The 14,012-nt window shown below is 38.1% G+C and overlaps 1 protein-coding gene across 1 annotated transcript; it reads left to right on the forward strand.

Annotated features, from left to right (window-relative positions):
• The first annotated feature begins 2,521 nt into the window (after positions 1 to 2,521).
• Positions 2,522 to 3,421, forward strand: TAS2R5 (taste 2 receptor member 5). Its single transcript, NM_001080758.2, is given in 1 exon segment — positions 2,522 to 3,421. A coding segment is annotated over 1 exon segment (900 nt).
• The last annotated feature ends 10,591 nt before the right edge of the window (positions 3,422 to 14,012 follow it).

Raw genomic sequence — 14,012 nt, forward strand, 5'->3', positions numbered from 1 at the left:
GTTGGAAATGGAGTCCCTATGTCTGGAGTTTTAGAGAATGGGTCAAAAAAAAAAAAAAATGTAAGAAGTTCCTATAAATCCTCATGATTCTGGTAAGTAGCCACTTTCTCCTACTCAGGCTGATCATGTTGCACGTAAGTCTGTTTCCACTTTCCCAGAGCAGTGGTTGGCTTTATTATCTTCATGTCTTCTGAGTCCTGGTAAGCCAGGCCAACATGCAGTTTGCCACTTTCTTCAGTGGCTTCTGCTGCATGGAGATCATGACCTTTGCCCCGCTGACTTCTTGTAGCTGAAAAGGCTGGGTTTTTGGTTTTTGCTAGTGTCTTTCAAGATCACTTTTTATTTCTCAGCTTCTGTTGGCTGGATGCTTTAAAAACCATTAACAGGAAACAGCAACATCCTGCAACCCATTTTAAATCTGTTATTTTTATAGATTGCAGTCCAGTGCAGGAAACTGGTTGCTATTTGTGATGTTTCTGCTCCACTTGTCTTTTTGTATAGACATCACAGGAAGATGGAGGACCACACAGCTGTCAGGAGGAGGCTCGAGCCAAGGTGCTCATTGCTCTGAACTTCCCCTTTTACATGGTTTCTGCCTTGGCCAGCCACTTTCCCATAACCTTCTAATCTCCTTCTGATCTCACCATTCTTGCCATCTCTGCAAAGCTCATGGCTGTCTATACTTCACTTTCCTCTGTTGTAATGGTTATGAGGAATCAGACTTGTCAGAGAATTCTGTAGGAGATGAGATGTGTTTGGAAACCCTAGAGGCCATGGCTTGGGAGAAGGATCTAATCAGGTCCTTAACTGTATCATTGACAACAGTAGAAATAACTAGATTTTAGAAAAATAAAATTTTTATTCTCAATTCTTCTTATTTCTTCTTTGATTTTGAAGCAAAATGAAAGGGTAACATGAAAAACAGGCTAGAAACTGGACCTTATTGCTCTATAAGCAATGCAAATCACATCATTTTAATAAACTACTGAAGTCAAAACTGAGTTTTCATATTTTGCATGGAAAGTATCACATTTTAAAAAATTACTGCAGATAATCTAATTTTCCTTGCCAATACGCTATGTTTTTGATAAAAGGAAGTAGAAAATAGCTATAGTTTGAAACTAATGTATTTTAAAAAGAGGTGAACCTGTATGTTAATTGCTGGATATTTTTTAGGCAAGCACTTTTCTTAGTGGAATTAGCTAAATTATTATCTCAATTTTCCATGTGGTTTAGCCTCTCAACACTTGTAGTAAACTAGTCTGTCAAAAACCTTTCTTTATATTTCTGGATACTTTGATTTTTTGACACCAGACTAGCTTTCTGGAAACATGCCAGTTGGCTACCAGGATCTGTGGCAAATTCTACTGCCAGGCTAGATTGGGGCAGGTGGGCAGAGAGAGGCACTATGTCTCTATCAGAAAGTCGCCAAAGAAACCCAGCTTTTGGACAGGTTCAAGCCTCATCTAGATTTTTAGGCCAGTAGAAGATCGTGACCTTCTCTGCCCCTCCATAGCCTACAGCCAGAGTTTTAGAGTGCTAGGTCTTGCAGCTGGGTGGAGATGATGTACAATGAATGCCACCTGGAGGCAGGGACTGTGTATTACAATGGCACTATCCCCAGTGCCTAGTACACTAGTTTGACACAAAATAAGCACTCTGTAAATTTAATCCGAAGGAATGGAAATCTAGTCCTACAATCCATTCAGTTATTATTAGAGCAACTGAGGCCCAGAGAGGGGCAGTGGCCTGCCTGCCTACAGCTTCATAGAGAATTCTCAGCATGCTTACTTTTTTTTCTTTTTTTTCTTTTTTGAGGTAGAGTCTTGCTCTGTCGCCCAGGCTGGAGTGCAGTGGTGCAATCTCGGCTCACTGCAGTTTCCATCTCCTGGGTTCAAGTGATTCTCCTGCCTCAGCCTCCCGAGTAGCTGAGACTACAGGCAGCCACCACCATGCCTGGATAATTTTTATATTTTTAGTAGAGATGGGGTTTCACCATGTTGGCCAAGCTGGTCTCAAACTCCTGGCCTCAGGTGATCCACCCGCCTTGGCCTCCCAAAGTGTTGGGAGTACAGGTGTGAGCCACCATGCCCGGCCCAATGTTGTTTTTATGAAAATAAAATTTCTTTTTTTATATATAGCATATGAGCTCATAACTGGCACTATATAGCACCTGAGCATGTTTTGATTTGATCTTTCTTGTTGAGGGGCCTTGCTACATTATATCCTGGTGTCTAGACTTTGGCCCATGACCTTTGAGATGGAGAGCCAGTGTCTCTGGTACTGTTGGCAATCTCTGGGTCTACACCCAGAGTTCATTCATGTAGATGCAAATACAGAGCGTGTCATAACTTTCAACCTCTCTGTTCCTCGTCACAGCTGTTCAGTCTTGCTTGAAGACAGATTACAGAGGGATAAGGCCAAATCCAGATTCTGTGGTGTGCAAATTTACCCTGGTGTGTTATTGCTGCTGGGGGATCTGAGCTCAGCCAGGAGCAGTGAGAGCCTCCCCTCCCCCGTCATGCTGAGCGCTGGCCTAGGACTGCTGATGCTGGTGGCCGTGATTGAATTTCTCATCGGTTTAATTGGAAATGGAATCCTTGTGGTCTGGAGTTTAAGAGAATGGATCAGAAAATTCAGCTGGTCCTCATATAACCTCATTATCCTGGGCCTGGCTGGCTGCCGGTTTCTCCTGCAGTGGCTGATCATTTTGGACTTAACCTTGTTTCCCCTTTTCCAGAGCAGCCGTTGGCTTCGCTATCTTAATGTCTTCTGGGTCCTGGTAAGCCAGGCCAGCTTGTGGTTTGCCACCTTCCTCAGTGTCTTCTATTGCAAGAAGATCACCACCTTTGATCGCCCTGCCTACTTGTGGCTGAAGCAGAGGGCCTATAACCTGAGTCTGTGGTGCCTTCTGGGCTACTTTATAATCAGTTTGTTACTTACAGTCCAAGTTGGCTTAACGGTCCATCATCCTCCCCAAGGAAACAGCAGCATTCGTTATCCCTTTGAACACTGGCAGTACCTGTATGTATTTCAGCTCAATTCTGGAAGTTATTTGCCTTTAATGGTGTTTCTTGTTTCCTCTGGGATGCTGATTATCTCTTTGTATACACACCACAAGAAGATGAAGGTCCATTTAGCTGGTAGGGGGGATGCCCGGGCCAAGGCTCACATCACTGCCCTGAAGTCCTTGGGCTGCTTCCTCTTACTTCACCTGGTTTATATCGTGGCCAGCCCCTTCTCCATCACCTCCAAGACTTATCCTCCTGATCTCACCAGTGTCTTCATCTGGGAGACACTCATGGCGGCCTATCCTTCTCTTCATTCTCTCATGTTGATCATGGGGATTCCTAGGGTGAAGCAGACTTGTCAGAAGATCCTGTGGAAGACAGTGTGTGCTTGGAGATGCTGGGGCCCATGATCTAGGAAGAAAAGTGTGGTCAGGGCACTCTTGGGACGCTCTTTTGATAGCTGTCTGTAAGGGAGCTGCCTTCCATGTCTTTTAAGATTTTCCTTCTTTTACACCAATTTAATGAATGAGCAACAGAAAATACAGATCAAAACTCAATACTATTTCTCTTTTGGCAATGCAAAGTACATTTTGTTAATGTACCACAGAAATCAAGGGTAGGGCTTCATGTTTGGTAAAAGAGGTATTATATTCTCTCTACGTATAGCAAATAATTCATATATAAATGGTGTTTTTCCTATTATAGAAAACAGAGATTAGGAACAATTCTGTCTACATGTAGCAAATAATTCATATATAAATTTTGTTTTTCCTAGTATAGAAAACAGAGATTAGGAACAATTATAGTGATCATTAATTTTTATGAAATTTCACCTGTACATTAATGTTAGTCATTTTAGATATGCTTTTTAAAAAGTATCAAATAATGTCCCCATTTCTCTGCCGTAATGAGTCTAATTATCTAACTGAAAAACAAAACAAAACATCTTTATATTTCTGGAAGTTTCTTTGAGCCCTAACCTTGGCTTTCAGAATAAAAGTCTGTTGGATGCCATGATCTGTATTAAGCTCCAAGGCCCAGGACCTGGAGTGGGGCAACATGAGGGTGAGGAGCACTTGCTTCTGCTTAAAAAAAAATAGACTGCTTTTGAAGAGGTCATGCTGTCTGCTCTTCAGTCATTTAGCCATTGTGCCTGTCTACTGTGGCCTCACCACAGCCTACAGTCAGTTCTAGTGTGCCGGGTCTTTGAGGTGGAGTGAGATCATTTAGAATGCCAGATCCATGGCAGCAGGAACCATGTCTGTTTTTATTTTCTCCCATGTCTCTGTGACTAGAACACTGCCTATTGCATAATAAACACTTAATACATATTTTGTAAATGATTGAGTAGCTGCTCTAACTGGTTTTACGATGCCTCCTTTGTATTATCGGTAAAGAAACTGAGGCCCAGAGAGGGGCGGTGGCCTGCCCAGGGTTTCATAGAGAGCCTGTGGCATTGCTGGGACTAGAGCTGTTTCTTGACTCCTGGTCCAGGGCTCTTTCCTTTACAACATACTACTTTCCTAACAAGCTAGCTTTGTCCTTCCCTCCTTGGAACCCCATGCCTCTTTCTATAGACTCTTCTACGCCCCTCTTTCTCTACCTTCTTTCTAGCCTTCTTTGTTTCAGTTCCAGGGGATCTGAAATCCAAAGAACAACACTTGATGTTCTTAAACTTTTTTTTTTCACTTCCTATGATCAAGGAAGTGAAAATCTATTCATTAATATATTCTCTCAAACTTATCTTTTTCTTACCTGAAACTGAGAATCGAGGTACATGCTGGGCACGTGTGGATATCAGTCATCACACAGCGGGAGACTGGTTCCACTGCCACTGTGAACTGTGTGAGGTCAAGTACCATATTTTGTGTCCTGGGAAGGATCATATTCATTCCTTTTAAAAATAAAGGTGCTTCTGCTTGGTTATATTTTTTTTATTAGGATGAATTTTCATTATGCCATTTCTACTTTTTTTACAGATGTTCTTTGTGACCAGTTGTAATAGTGACAATAGTATTTAACATTTGTATTGGGCTTTACATTTTACCAGACAATCTCATGTATAGTCCATTATCTCATTTGATTTTAATAGCAATCCTATGCAGTTAGCAATTTTATCCCCAAATCACAGGTGACACAACTCAGGCTGGAGTGATGATTTGCCCAAGATCATGAACTTGTAAATAATGCAGATGGGGCAGACCCAAATTTTTTGACTCCGAGTCTTGTACTCTTTCCAGTAAATCCTAAGTATCTCATTGTTCATACTTACAAGACTTCAAACTAGGATTAGCCTGTGGAACTTCCCTCAAGTTTATGAGTATTTTTACACACAGGCAATAAGCAACTAATCTTTCAAATTTGGTATTGATGGGATCTAAGATCTAAAATCACAACAGATCAAAGTTTATGATCTGCTTTTCTTAGTGACAAGGTATGGAATCAACCTAAGTGTCCATCAACAAATGAACAGATGAGGAAAATATCGTGTATACATGTATGTGTATCTGTTTCATTTCTACTTTTCTGTACTGTTCAAATAGTTTTTAGCCATGCTCAAATATCACATTTTAACATTTGAACAGATAAAGAAAATGTGGTGTACATATGTATGTGTATATATGTATATACACACACAAAATGGAATATTATTCGGCTTTAAAAAAGAAGGAAATCCTGTCATTTGAAAAAATGTGGATGAACCTGGAGGATCATTATGCTAACTGAAAAAAGCCACATACAGAAAGACAAATACTGTAAGATCTCACAGATGTGTGGAATTTCAAAAAGCCAAATTCACAGAAGCACAGAGTAGGATGGTGGTTGCCAGGGGCTGGGAGCATGGGGGAAATGAGGAGATGTTTATCAAAGGGTACAGTTTCTGTTAGGCAGAATGAATAAGCTCTGAAGATCTAATGTACAGCATAGTGACTATAGTTAATAGAACCATATTATATACTTGAAATTTGCGAGAGAGTAGATGCTAAATGTTTTCGCTAACAACAACAACAAAGATAATTGTGAGGTGGTGGATATGTTAACTTGATTGTGGTAATCATTTCACAATGTATACATATGTCAAAACACGTTATGTACTATAGATATATACCCTTTTTGTCAATCATTCCTCAATAAAGCAGAAAAAATTATTGCATTTTCCACATCACCTTTTGGGATTTGATTTCCTTCTTTTTCTGTACACAATTTACCTTACGATGGGTATGAGACTGCTTTGTGTTTTAGCAAAGAAAACAAATTTGAAGGCAAATATATACTCTTGAATTGATTCTTATGTAATTGAATCTTTTGTAATTTGCATTCTTAGAGTTGCAGCTGGATCCGTGTGTGTGTGTGTGTGTGTGTGTGTGTGTGTGTGTAGATATTAATGGCCTTACATTTAATTATGTGATATGCTCTGTGGTGGTGTAGCTGAGAGATGTGAAGTGTTAAAAATGTGATATATGAGCATGGCTAAAAATGATTTGAAAATGATAGAAAGATAGAAAATGAACAGCAACGTTTTTCCCTCCCACCTTCCATTATTAGTCCCACAGACTGGATATAATTGTATCTTATCACTTGTGTTAGTTCTTTTATTGGTTATTTTTTATGACTCTAAGTAGTAAGATTTTGGTTCTCTTACTTGTCTTATCAGCTTTAAATTGTAACCTTTGAGTCTCATTCATCAGGTTTGGGGACTATCTCATTTTACCCCTGATCCATTTTCCTCTCCTAAATTTGATTAGTTTTATTTTGTCGTTCTAACAGTCATTACTTTTACAATTGTAAGTAATATATTTTCTACCCTGCTTTTTTGAACCATGCCTTATGACAGTATCCACAGAGTCCCAACTATGTAGGAGGAAGAAATTAGTGCTTCACCTGTCCTGCACTTCTTCCATATCCCGACTTCTGTCACCTATGGTATCAGTTATGAACAACATAGTCCAACTTCATATGACTTCAGGAAAAAATACACTAGTGAAAGGAAATTGGCTAGATTATAGAACCAAGGCGAAGGCTGGAGGATCCACCCCAGAATGGGAACCAAGAGGGGTTAAATAAACAAGAACACAATCAAGTCACACTACAGGGACTGATGCTGGCACCGCGTCTCCGGTTCAGCTGTCAGCGTTGTGTCCTTGACACTGCCACGGCTTCTGAGACTGTCTCTTTGAGCCATCCTGGGTGAGATTTTTGGCTGGCTGATTCTAGATCACAGGCCTGCCCTAGCTAACAGGCCCTGGGGTGAGGAAAAGCCTAGTTTCCCTTTGGCTTCTGAAATATGCATTGTTAAATTAGGCGACATAAATTATTCCGCCATTGAATTAAGCAGCGGAATGGGTACAGCTCCTGGTGTGGAACTGATGCACTGGAAGGCCAACTCTAGAACTCTCACAGGAGATATGGCGAAGTAATAAAGAGATGGGAAATTTAAAAGCAAAGCAAAATGGCACACAGCAATAAAAGGACCCTCATAGGTATGACTGGAACCCCAGAAGGACATGGAAAAAATGAGCACAAGGAATGAAATATTTGAAGAATTAACGACCAAGAATTGAATTAAGTTAATGATGAAAAAAGACAGACAAAAAGGACTCAAAGGGTGTCAAAGAAGACAGATAAAGTGGGAGGAATTCATCACACTTAAACACATTGTAGAGATTTAAGAATATTGAAGTCAAAAGAAATTTATAAAATTTTGAAAGAACAGATCAAGAATCAGATTGACATTTCTCAGGAGAATACAGAACAAGAGTTTGCATGACATTTTTTTCTAGTAAATATTTTGTTCTTATTTTCAAGTAACACCAAGAAGAGAAGTTTAGAAATATTTTCCTGGCTAGCAACATATTTTATATTAATTACAAATGGAGAGTTAATTCTAAAAATGTCAGTGGAGGCTCAGTGGTTGATTATCATAAGGTTAGTAAGCAAATTCTGAAATATTTGAACAATCAAAGAAAATCCTGAAACTAAAGGATTTGGAGAGATTGTGATGTCAATACTCACAAATGAATTAAAAGAGTCAATGTGGCATAGAATTGGGGATGACTCTGGAGGGAAAAAAGTAGCACAAATAATTGCCAGTGCATTAGAATTTGTGAGAATGCAGTAAACAGGAAAAATTGAGCATTTCAACTGACTACAAAAGAAACAAACAGGGGGCTGGGTGCAGTGGCTCATGCCTGTAATCCCAGCACTTTGGGAGGCTGAGGTGGGCGGACCATAAGGTCAGGAGATGGAGACCATCCTGGCTAACACGGTGAAACCCCGACTCTACTAAAAATACAAAAAATTAGCTGGGCGTAGTGGCAGGTGTCTGTAGTCCCAGCTACTCGGGAGGCTGAGGCAGGAGAATGGCGTGAACCCAGCAGGTGGAGCTTGCAGTGAGCGGAGATCGCACAACTGCACTCCAGTCTGGGCTACAGAACGAGACACTGTCTCAAAAAAGAAAAAAAAAAAAAAAAAAGAAAGAAACCAACAGGATAAACTTTCTCCCAATTAAAGAGAAAGCCTTAGCAATATATGAGCATCTTAAGAAAGAAGCTGAAAACTTTGCTGCAGTGATCTCCTTTAGTGGAAGCTATTGGAGTGGCTTTCAGGACTTCCACATTCTACATACCTGTTGAGTTTTTGGTGAAACTGAGTGAAGATTAAATAGCAGCAAAAACATTCCTCCTGTGTTTTAAAAAGTGTATTGATAGATACAGTTGTACTCTGGTCCAGATTTTTGAATTTTACCTTTTTTAGTTGACAAATAGTAATTGTGTATATTCATGGGGTACCTAGTGATGTTTTGATCCACCTAATGTATTGTGATCACATCAGGGGATCTGAGCACATCTGTCATCTCAAACATTGATCATTTCTTTGTGTTGGGAACATTCAATATCCTCCTAGCTATGTGAAACAATATAATACATTATTGTTAACTATAGTCATCCTACACTGGTTCAGATTTTTAATTGTAATAAAATTAATGTCTAAAAATTAATTCCCTCAAAGATCTATACTTTGAAAGAAACATGAAACCGAGTATAAAGGCTGTGAATGATTGACTGACAGATGTTGAGTGCAAAGACTATAGAGATACATCATTCTAGGATTTTTATCAGCTTTCTTTTTATTTCAGTTAGTGCTCTGGTTACAAAGTTACATCGGTTTTCAATAGTCTTTTCCAACCTTATTCTGTCCTACCCCCAAATAAACTCATATTTTGTGTATGATGTTGAAGAATTTAAAGTTTTACAAGAACATATATATCACTTTATGAAGGAAGGCCTGTATATACCTCACAGGTTGTCATGAAGATTAAATGAATTAATAGATGTAAAGGGCTTACAGGAGTACCTGGTATATAATAATGGATATAATTTTTTATCCTTAATATTATTATTGTACTACTATTTAGGAAAAATTATTTATACTTTTGACAAATTATAATAATGTAAATTACGGGGTACACAGTGATCGTGATGTTGTATGTATATAGTGTGGAATGATTGAATCAAGCTAATTAATGTATCTATCACCTTAAATACTTATTTATTCCACTTGCATAACTTAACTGTAACATTCTAGTCTTTGATCAACATCTCTTGATTCCATCCACCCCCCAGCCTCTGATAACTATCATCCCACACTCCGCTTCTATGAGTTTGATTGTTTAGATTCCACATGTAAATGAGATCATGAGGTGTTTGTCTTTCTGTGCCTGGCTTATTTCATTTAGCGTAATGTCCTCAGGTTCATTCATATTGTCAGAAATGACAGGATTTAGAAGAAATAATTTTAAATATTTGCACTTGCAAAGAATAATCAAAAGATAAAGAAAATAGAATTGAAACGCTAGATAAATATGTAAATTTAGCAGATGATAAATGTGGTCTTCTTTTCAAAAAGGATTATTCAATAAATGCTGCTGAAACAAGTGGCTAACCATTTAGGATACAGTAAAATTAGATTTTTACTTCACATTGTCTTTACTAAATTTGAGGTAGATTAAAGAATAAAGTGTAAGCAATGAAACCATAAAAAGCTCAAAGAAAATATAGATGAATAAATTATTGGGGAATGAAAGAAATTTCTAATTATGCTATAGAGGACAAAAATCATCCAAAAATTATTAACATATATGATCACATAAAAAATTAAAACTTCTTTATGTCACAAACAGCACGCATATAAATTTAAATAGCAATGGATAAATGGAGGAAAAAATTGCAACTAAGCATACATAACCAGAAGAAGTTATTATTAATTATTACAAAATTATTAAAAAGAACCATAACATTCCAACACAAAAACGAGAAAGGCTTTGGAAGCAATTAAAAAAATGAATCAATATAAATGGTTTATAAACACATTGTTATTTCTCACTAGTCATAAAAATGTGATTTTTTTGTAATACCATTTGTGTTTATCCAGGTAGCAAAGATTAAAAAATGAAAGATAATAGTTTTATTGAGAATACAGGGAAAGGATATTCTTATACGTTGAAGATGGATGCGCTAATTGGTATAATATTCTGAGGGACAATTTGGCAGCATATTTTAACACGTATGTATATATCTTGATATAGCAGTTATACTTTGTAAATATATCTCTATTAAAGATCTATGTAAACTTGCTTTTACAAAGATGTTCATTGCACAGTTATGAAAAATTGGAAGCATTCTAAATGCTAAACTGAATAGGATTAATAAAATAAATTGGGGGTTCAGGGCAGAACATGGGTGATCTGCAAAATTTCAAACTGAAAAGTTAATTTTCAATGTCCTTGGACTAAGGACTAGAGGGAACGAGATAATAAAGATATGGAAGAAATCAATGGAAAATATAAATAAAATTTCAAATGATTTTGATTCCTTTAATCCTTCCCAAGCACTTACAAATTATTTATGAAATTTTCTTCATTTATTTCAAGTGTGTTGTTTTTCTGACTGATATATATGAAAAAACCAAAAGTTTGTTCTTTGAAAAGAGTAATGAAGTAGAAAACTCATTTGGTATAGACTGAATGTTTGTGTCCCCCCAAAATTTGTATATTGAAACCTAATCCTCAATGTGATGGTATTTGGAGGTGGGATTTTGGGGATGCTGTTAGGTCCTGAGGGTAGAGCCTTGATGAATGGGATTAGTGCCTGATACGGTTTGGCTGCGTCCCCACCCAAATCTCATCTTGAATTCCCATGTGTTATGAGTGGGAGGTAATTGAATCATGGGGGCGGGTCTTTCCCATGCTGTTCTCGTGATAGTGAATAAGTCTCATGAGATCTGATGGTTATAAAAAGGGGGGGGGGGTGTTCCACTGCACAAGTCCTCCTCTCTTTGCTTGCTGCCATCCAGGTAAGATGTGACTTGCTCCTCCTGCCTTCCACCTTGATTGTGAGGCTGCCCCAGCCACTTGGAACTGTAAGTCAATTAAAAATCTTTCTTTTGTAAATTGCCCAGTCTCGGGTATGTCTGTATCAGCAGCGTGAAAACAGACTAATACAGTGCCCTTATAAAAGAGGCCCTAGAGAGCTCCTTTGCCCTTAGGAAAAAGATGGCTGTCTATCCACAAGGAAGTGGGCCCTCGCCAGACACTGAATCTGCTGGTGCCTAGATCTTGGACTTTGCAGCTTCTAAAACTGTGAGAAATACATTTATGTTGTTTATAAGCTACCCAGTTTATGGTATTTTGTTATGGCATCCTGAGCAGACTAAGAAACCACTGATAAAATAAGTTTGGAATAAAAGAGAGAAGCTAAATAATATGAGTGCAGAATGGTCCTTAGCTACAGATACAGAAAATATTAAAATATTTAAAAAATACTATACATAACTTTGCTTCAGTAAATTTGAAAACTTAGATGAAATTGCAAATTTCTAGAAAAATACAGTTTACCAAAACTGATTCAGGAATAAGAATCCGGCTACTTATTTAATTTAATTGATTGAAACAATAGTAGTTAAAATATTTTCACATAGAAAACAAGCTTAGGCATTTTTGCAGGCAAATTTTACCAAACTGTAACTTAATATTAAACAAACTTCCAGAGAATAGGAAAAAAAAAAAAGGGCGGATACTCTTTAAGCTTTACTCTGAGGTCAGTATAACTTTGCCAAAACCAGACAGAAAAAAACAAAAAATGAAAAGCACAGGCCCGCTTAACATATAAATATAGAAGTAAATGTTTAAAATAAAAATAATTAAATTATTTAAAACCAGAATTCAACAGTTAGTAGAAACAATTAGACATCATGATGTTGTTTATCCCAGGAAAGCAGGGATGGCTTACCATTAAGACTATATAAACACCATTTGCTCCAGGAACATAATAAAGAATAAAAGCCATATGATTCACAGACTACCAAAATTGAATAAAAAAGAAACAGGAGTTCTGAATAGGCCTTCAAAAATATACTGGAGTTTTAATTTAAAAGACAAAAACTTCCTGCAAAGAAAAGTCCAGGACCAGATGGCTTCACTGGTCAAGTCTACCAAACATTTACAGGATTAATACTAATTTTTGGCACACTCCTCCAAAAAATAGAATAGGAAGGAAGGCTTCCCAACTCATTCAATGAGGCCAGTTTTACCTTGATAACAAAACTAGAGACATTGTAATACAGACCAATATCTCTTATGAATACAGACGCAAAAATCCTCAGCAGAATACTAGCAAACTGAATCCAGCAACATATACTGCAAACAGGTGGGATTTTCTCAAGTAATGCAAGATTGTTGATTCTTTCTGACCAAATAATCAGAATAAATGTTGATATAAGATAGGGTCACCCCCACCAGCAGGACCAAAAAAGTAGTGTTGAGGCTACAGTCAATTAATAGTATGGTAATGCTGGCGGCTAGGACTGGGAGAGAAAGGAGTAAAAGGATTGCCGTAATGAGGACTGGTCACACGAAAACGGGTGTTTTGATACTGGGATATGGCTGGGGAGGTTTTATATTAATAATTGTGGTAATAAAATTAATGGCCCCTAAAACAGAAGAAACGCCTGCTAGGTGGAGAGACAAAATGGTTAGATGCACAGAGGTTCCTGCGTGTGTTAGGCTTCCTGCTAAGGTGGGGATATACTGTTCAGCCGGTTCCCGCGCCGGCTTCTACTATTGATGATGCAAGTAGGAGTAGGAAAGGGGGAAGAAGGGAGAAGTTAGAAGCTTATATTATTTATTCGGGGGAACGCCATATCGGGTGCACCAATTATCAGAGGGACTAGTCAGTTGCCGAAACCCCCAGTTATGATTGGTATTACCATAAAGATTATGACGAATGCGTGGGCGGTAACAATAACATTGTATATCTGATCATCTCCTAGCAGAGTTCCTGATTGGCCTAATTCTGCTCGAATGAGAAGGCTTAGGGCGGTGCCCACTATCCCCGCTCATGCGCCGAATAGCAGGTAGAGTGTTTGTTGAAAACAACAAACGATTGATGAGCCTAAGTGGGAAAAAAGGTGAAATGGCTGAGTAAGCATTAGACTGTAAATCTAAAGACAGAGGTCAAGGCCTCTTTTTACCAGCCCCGAGGTGGTTTGTCACATTGAATTGCAAATTCAAAGGAGCAGCTTCAGTCCTGCCGGGGCTTCTCCTGCCTTTCTGCCCGCAATGGCAGGAGAAGTAGATTAAAAGCCAGTTGATTAGAGTGTTTAGCTGTTAACTAAATTTTCGTGGGTTTGAATTCCACCAATCTAGCAAGAGCTTAGCTTAATCAAAATGGTTGATTTGCATTCAATTGATGCAGAATAGAGTCTTGCAGTCCTTAGGTCTGTTACAGAAGTTAAATACAATTTACTTACTAAGGGCTTTGAAGGTTCTTGGTCTTATGTAACCTAAATTTCTAAGTTATAGTCAGTATCAATGGAGAGATAGGTAAGAGGAAGGTAGAAAAGATAAGTGGGGGGAAGAGAAATGTAGTTTTTGTATTTTCGAATTGTCGTTTTATTTTCATATTATTAGATGTGGGGAGTATTGTTACTGAGATGGAATAAATT

This window comes from Macaca mulatta, chromosome 3 (genome assembly GCF_049350105.2).
Source record: "Macaca mulatta isolate MMU2019108-1 chromosome 3, T2T-MMU8v2.0, whole genome shotgun sequence".
Taxonomy (NCBI): Eukaryota; Metazoa; Chordata; class Mammalia; order Primates; family Cercopithecidae; genus Macaca; species Macaca mulatta.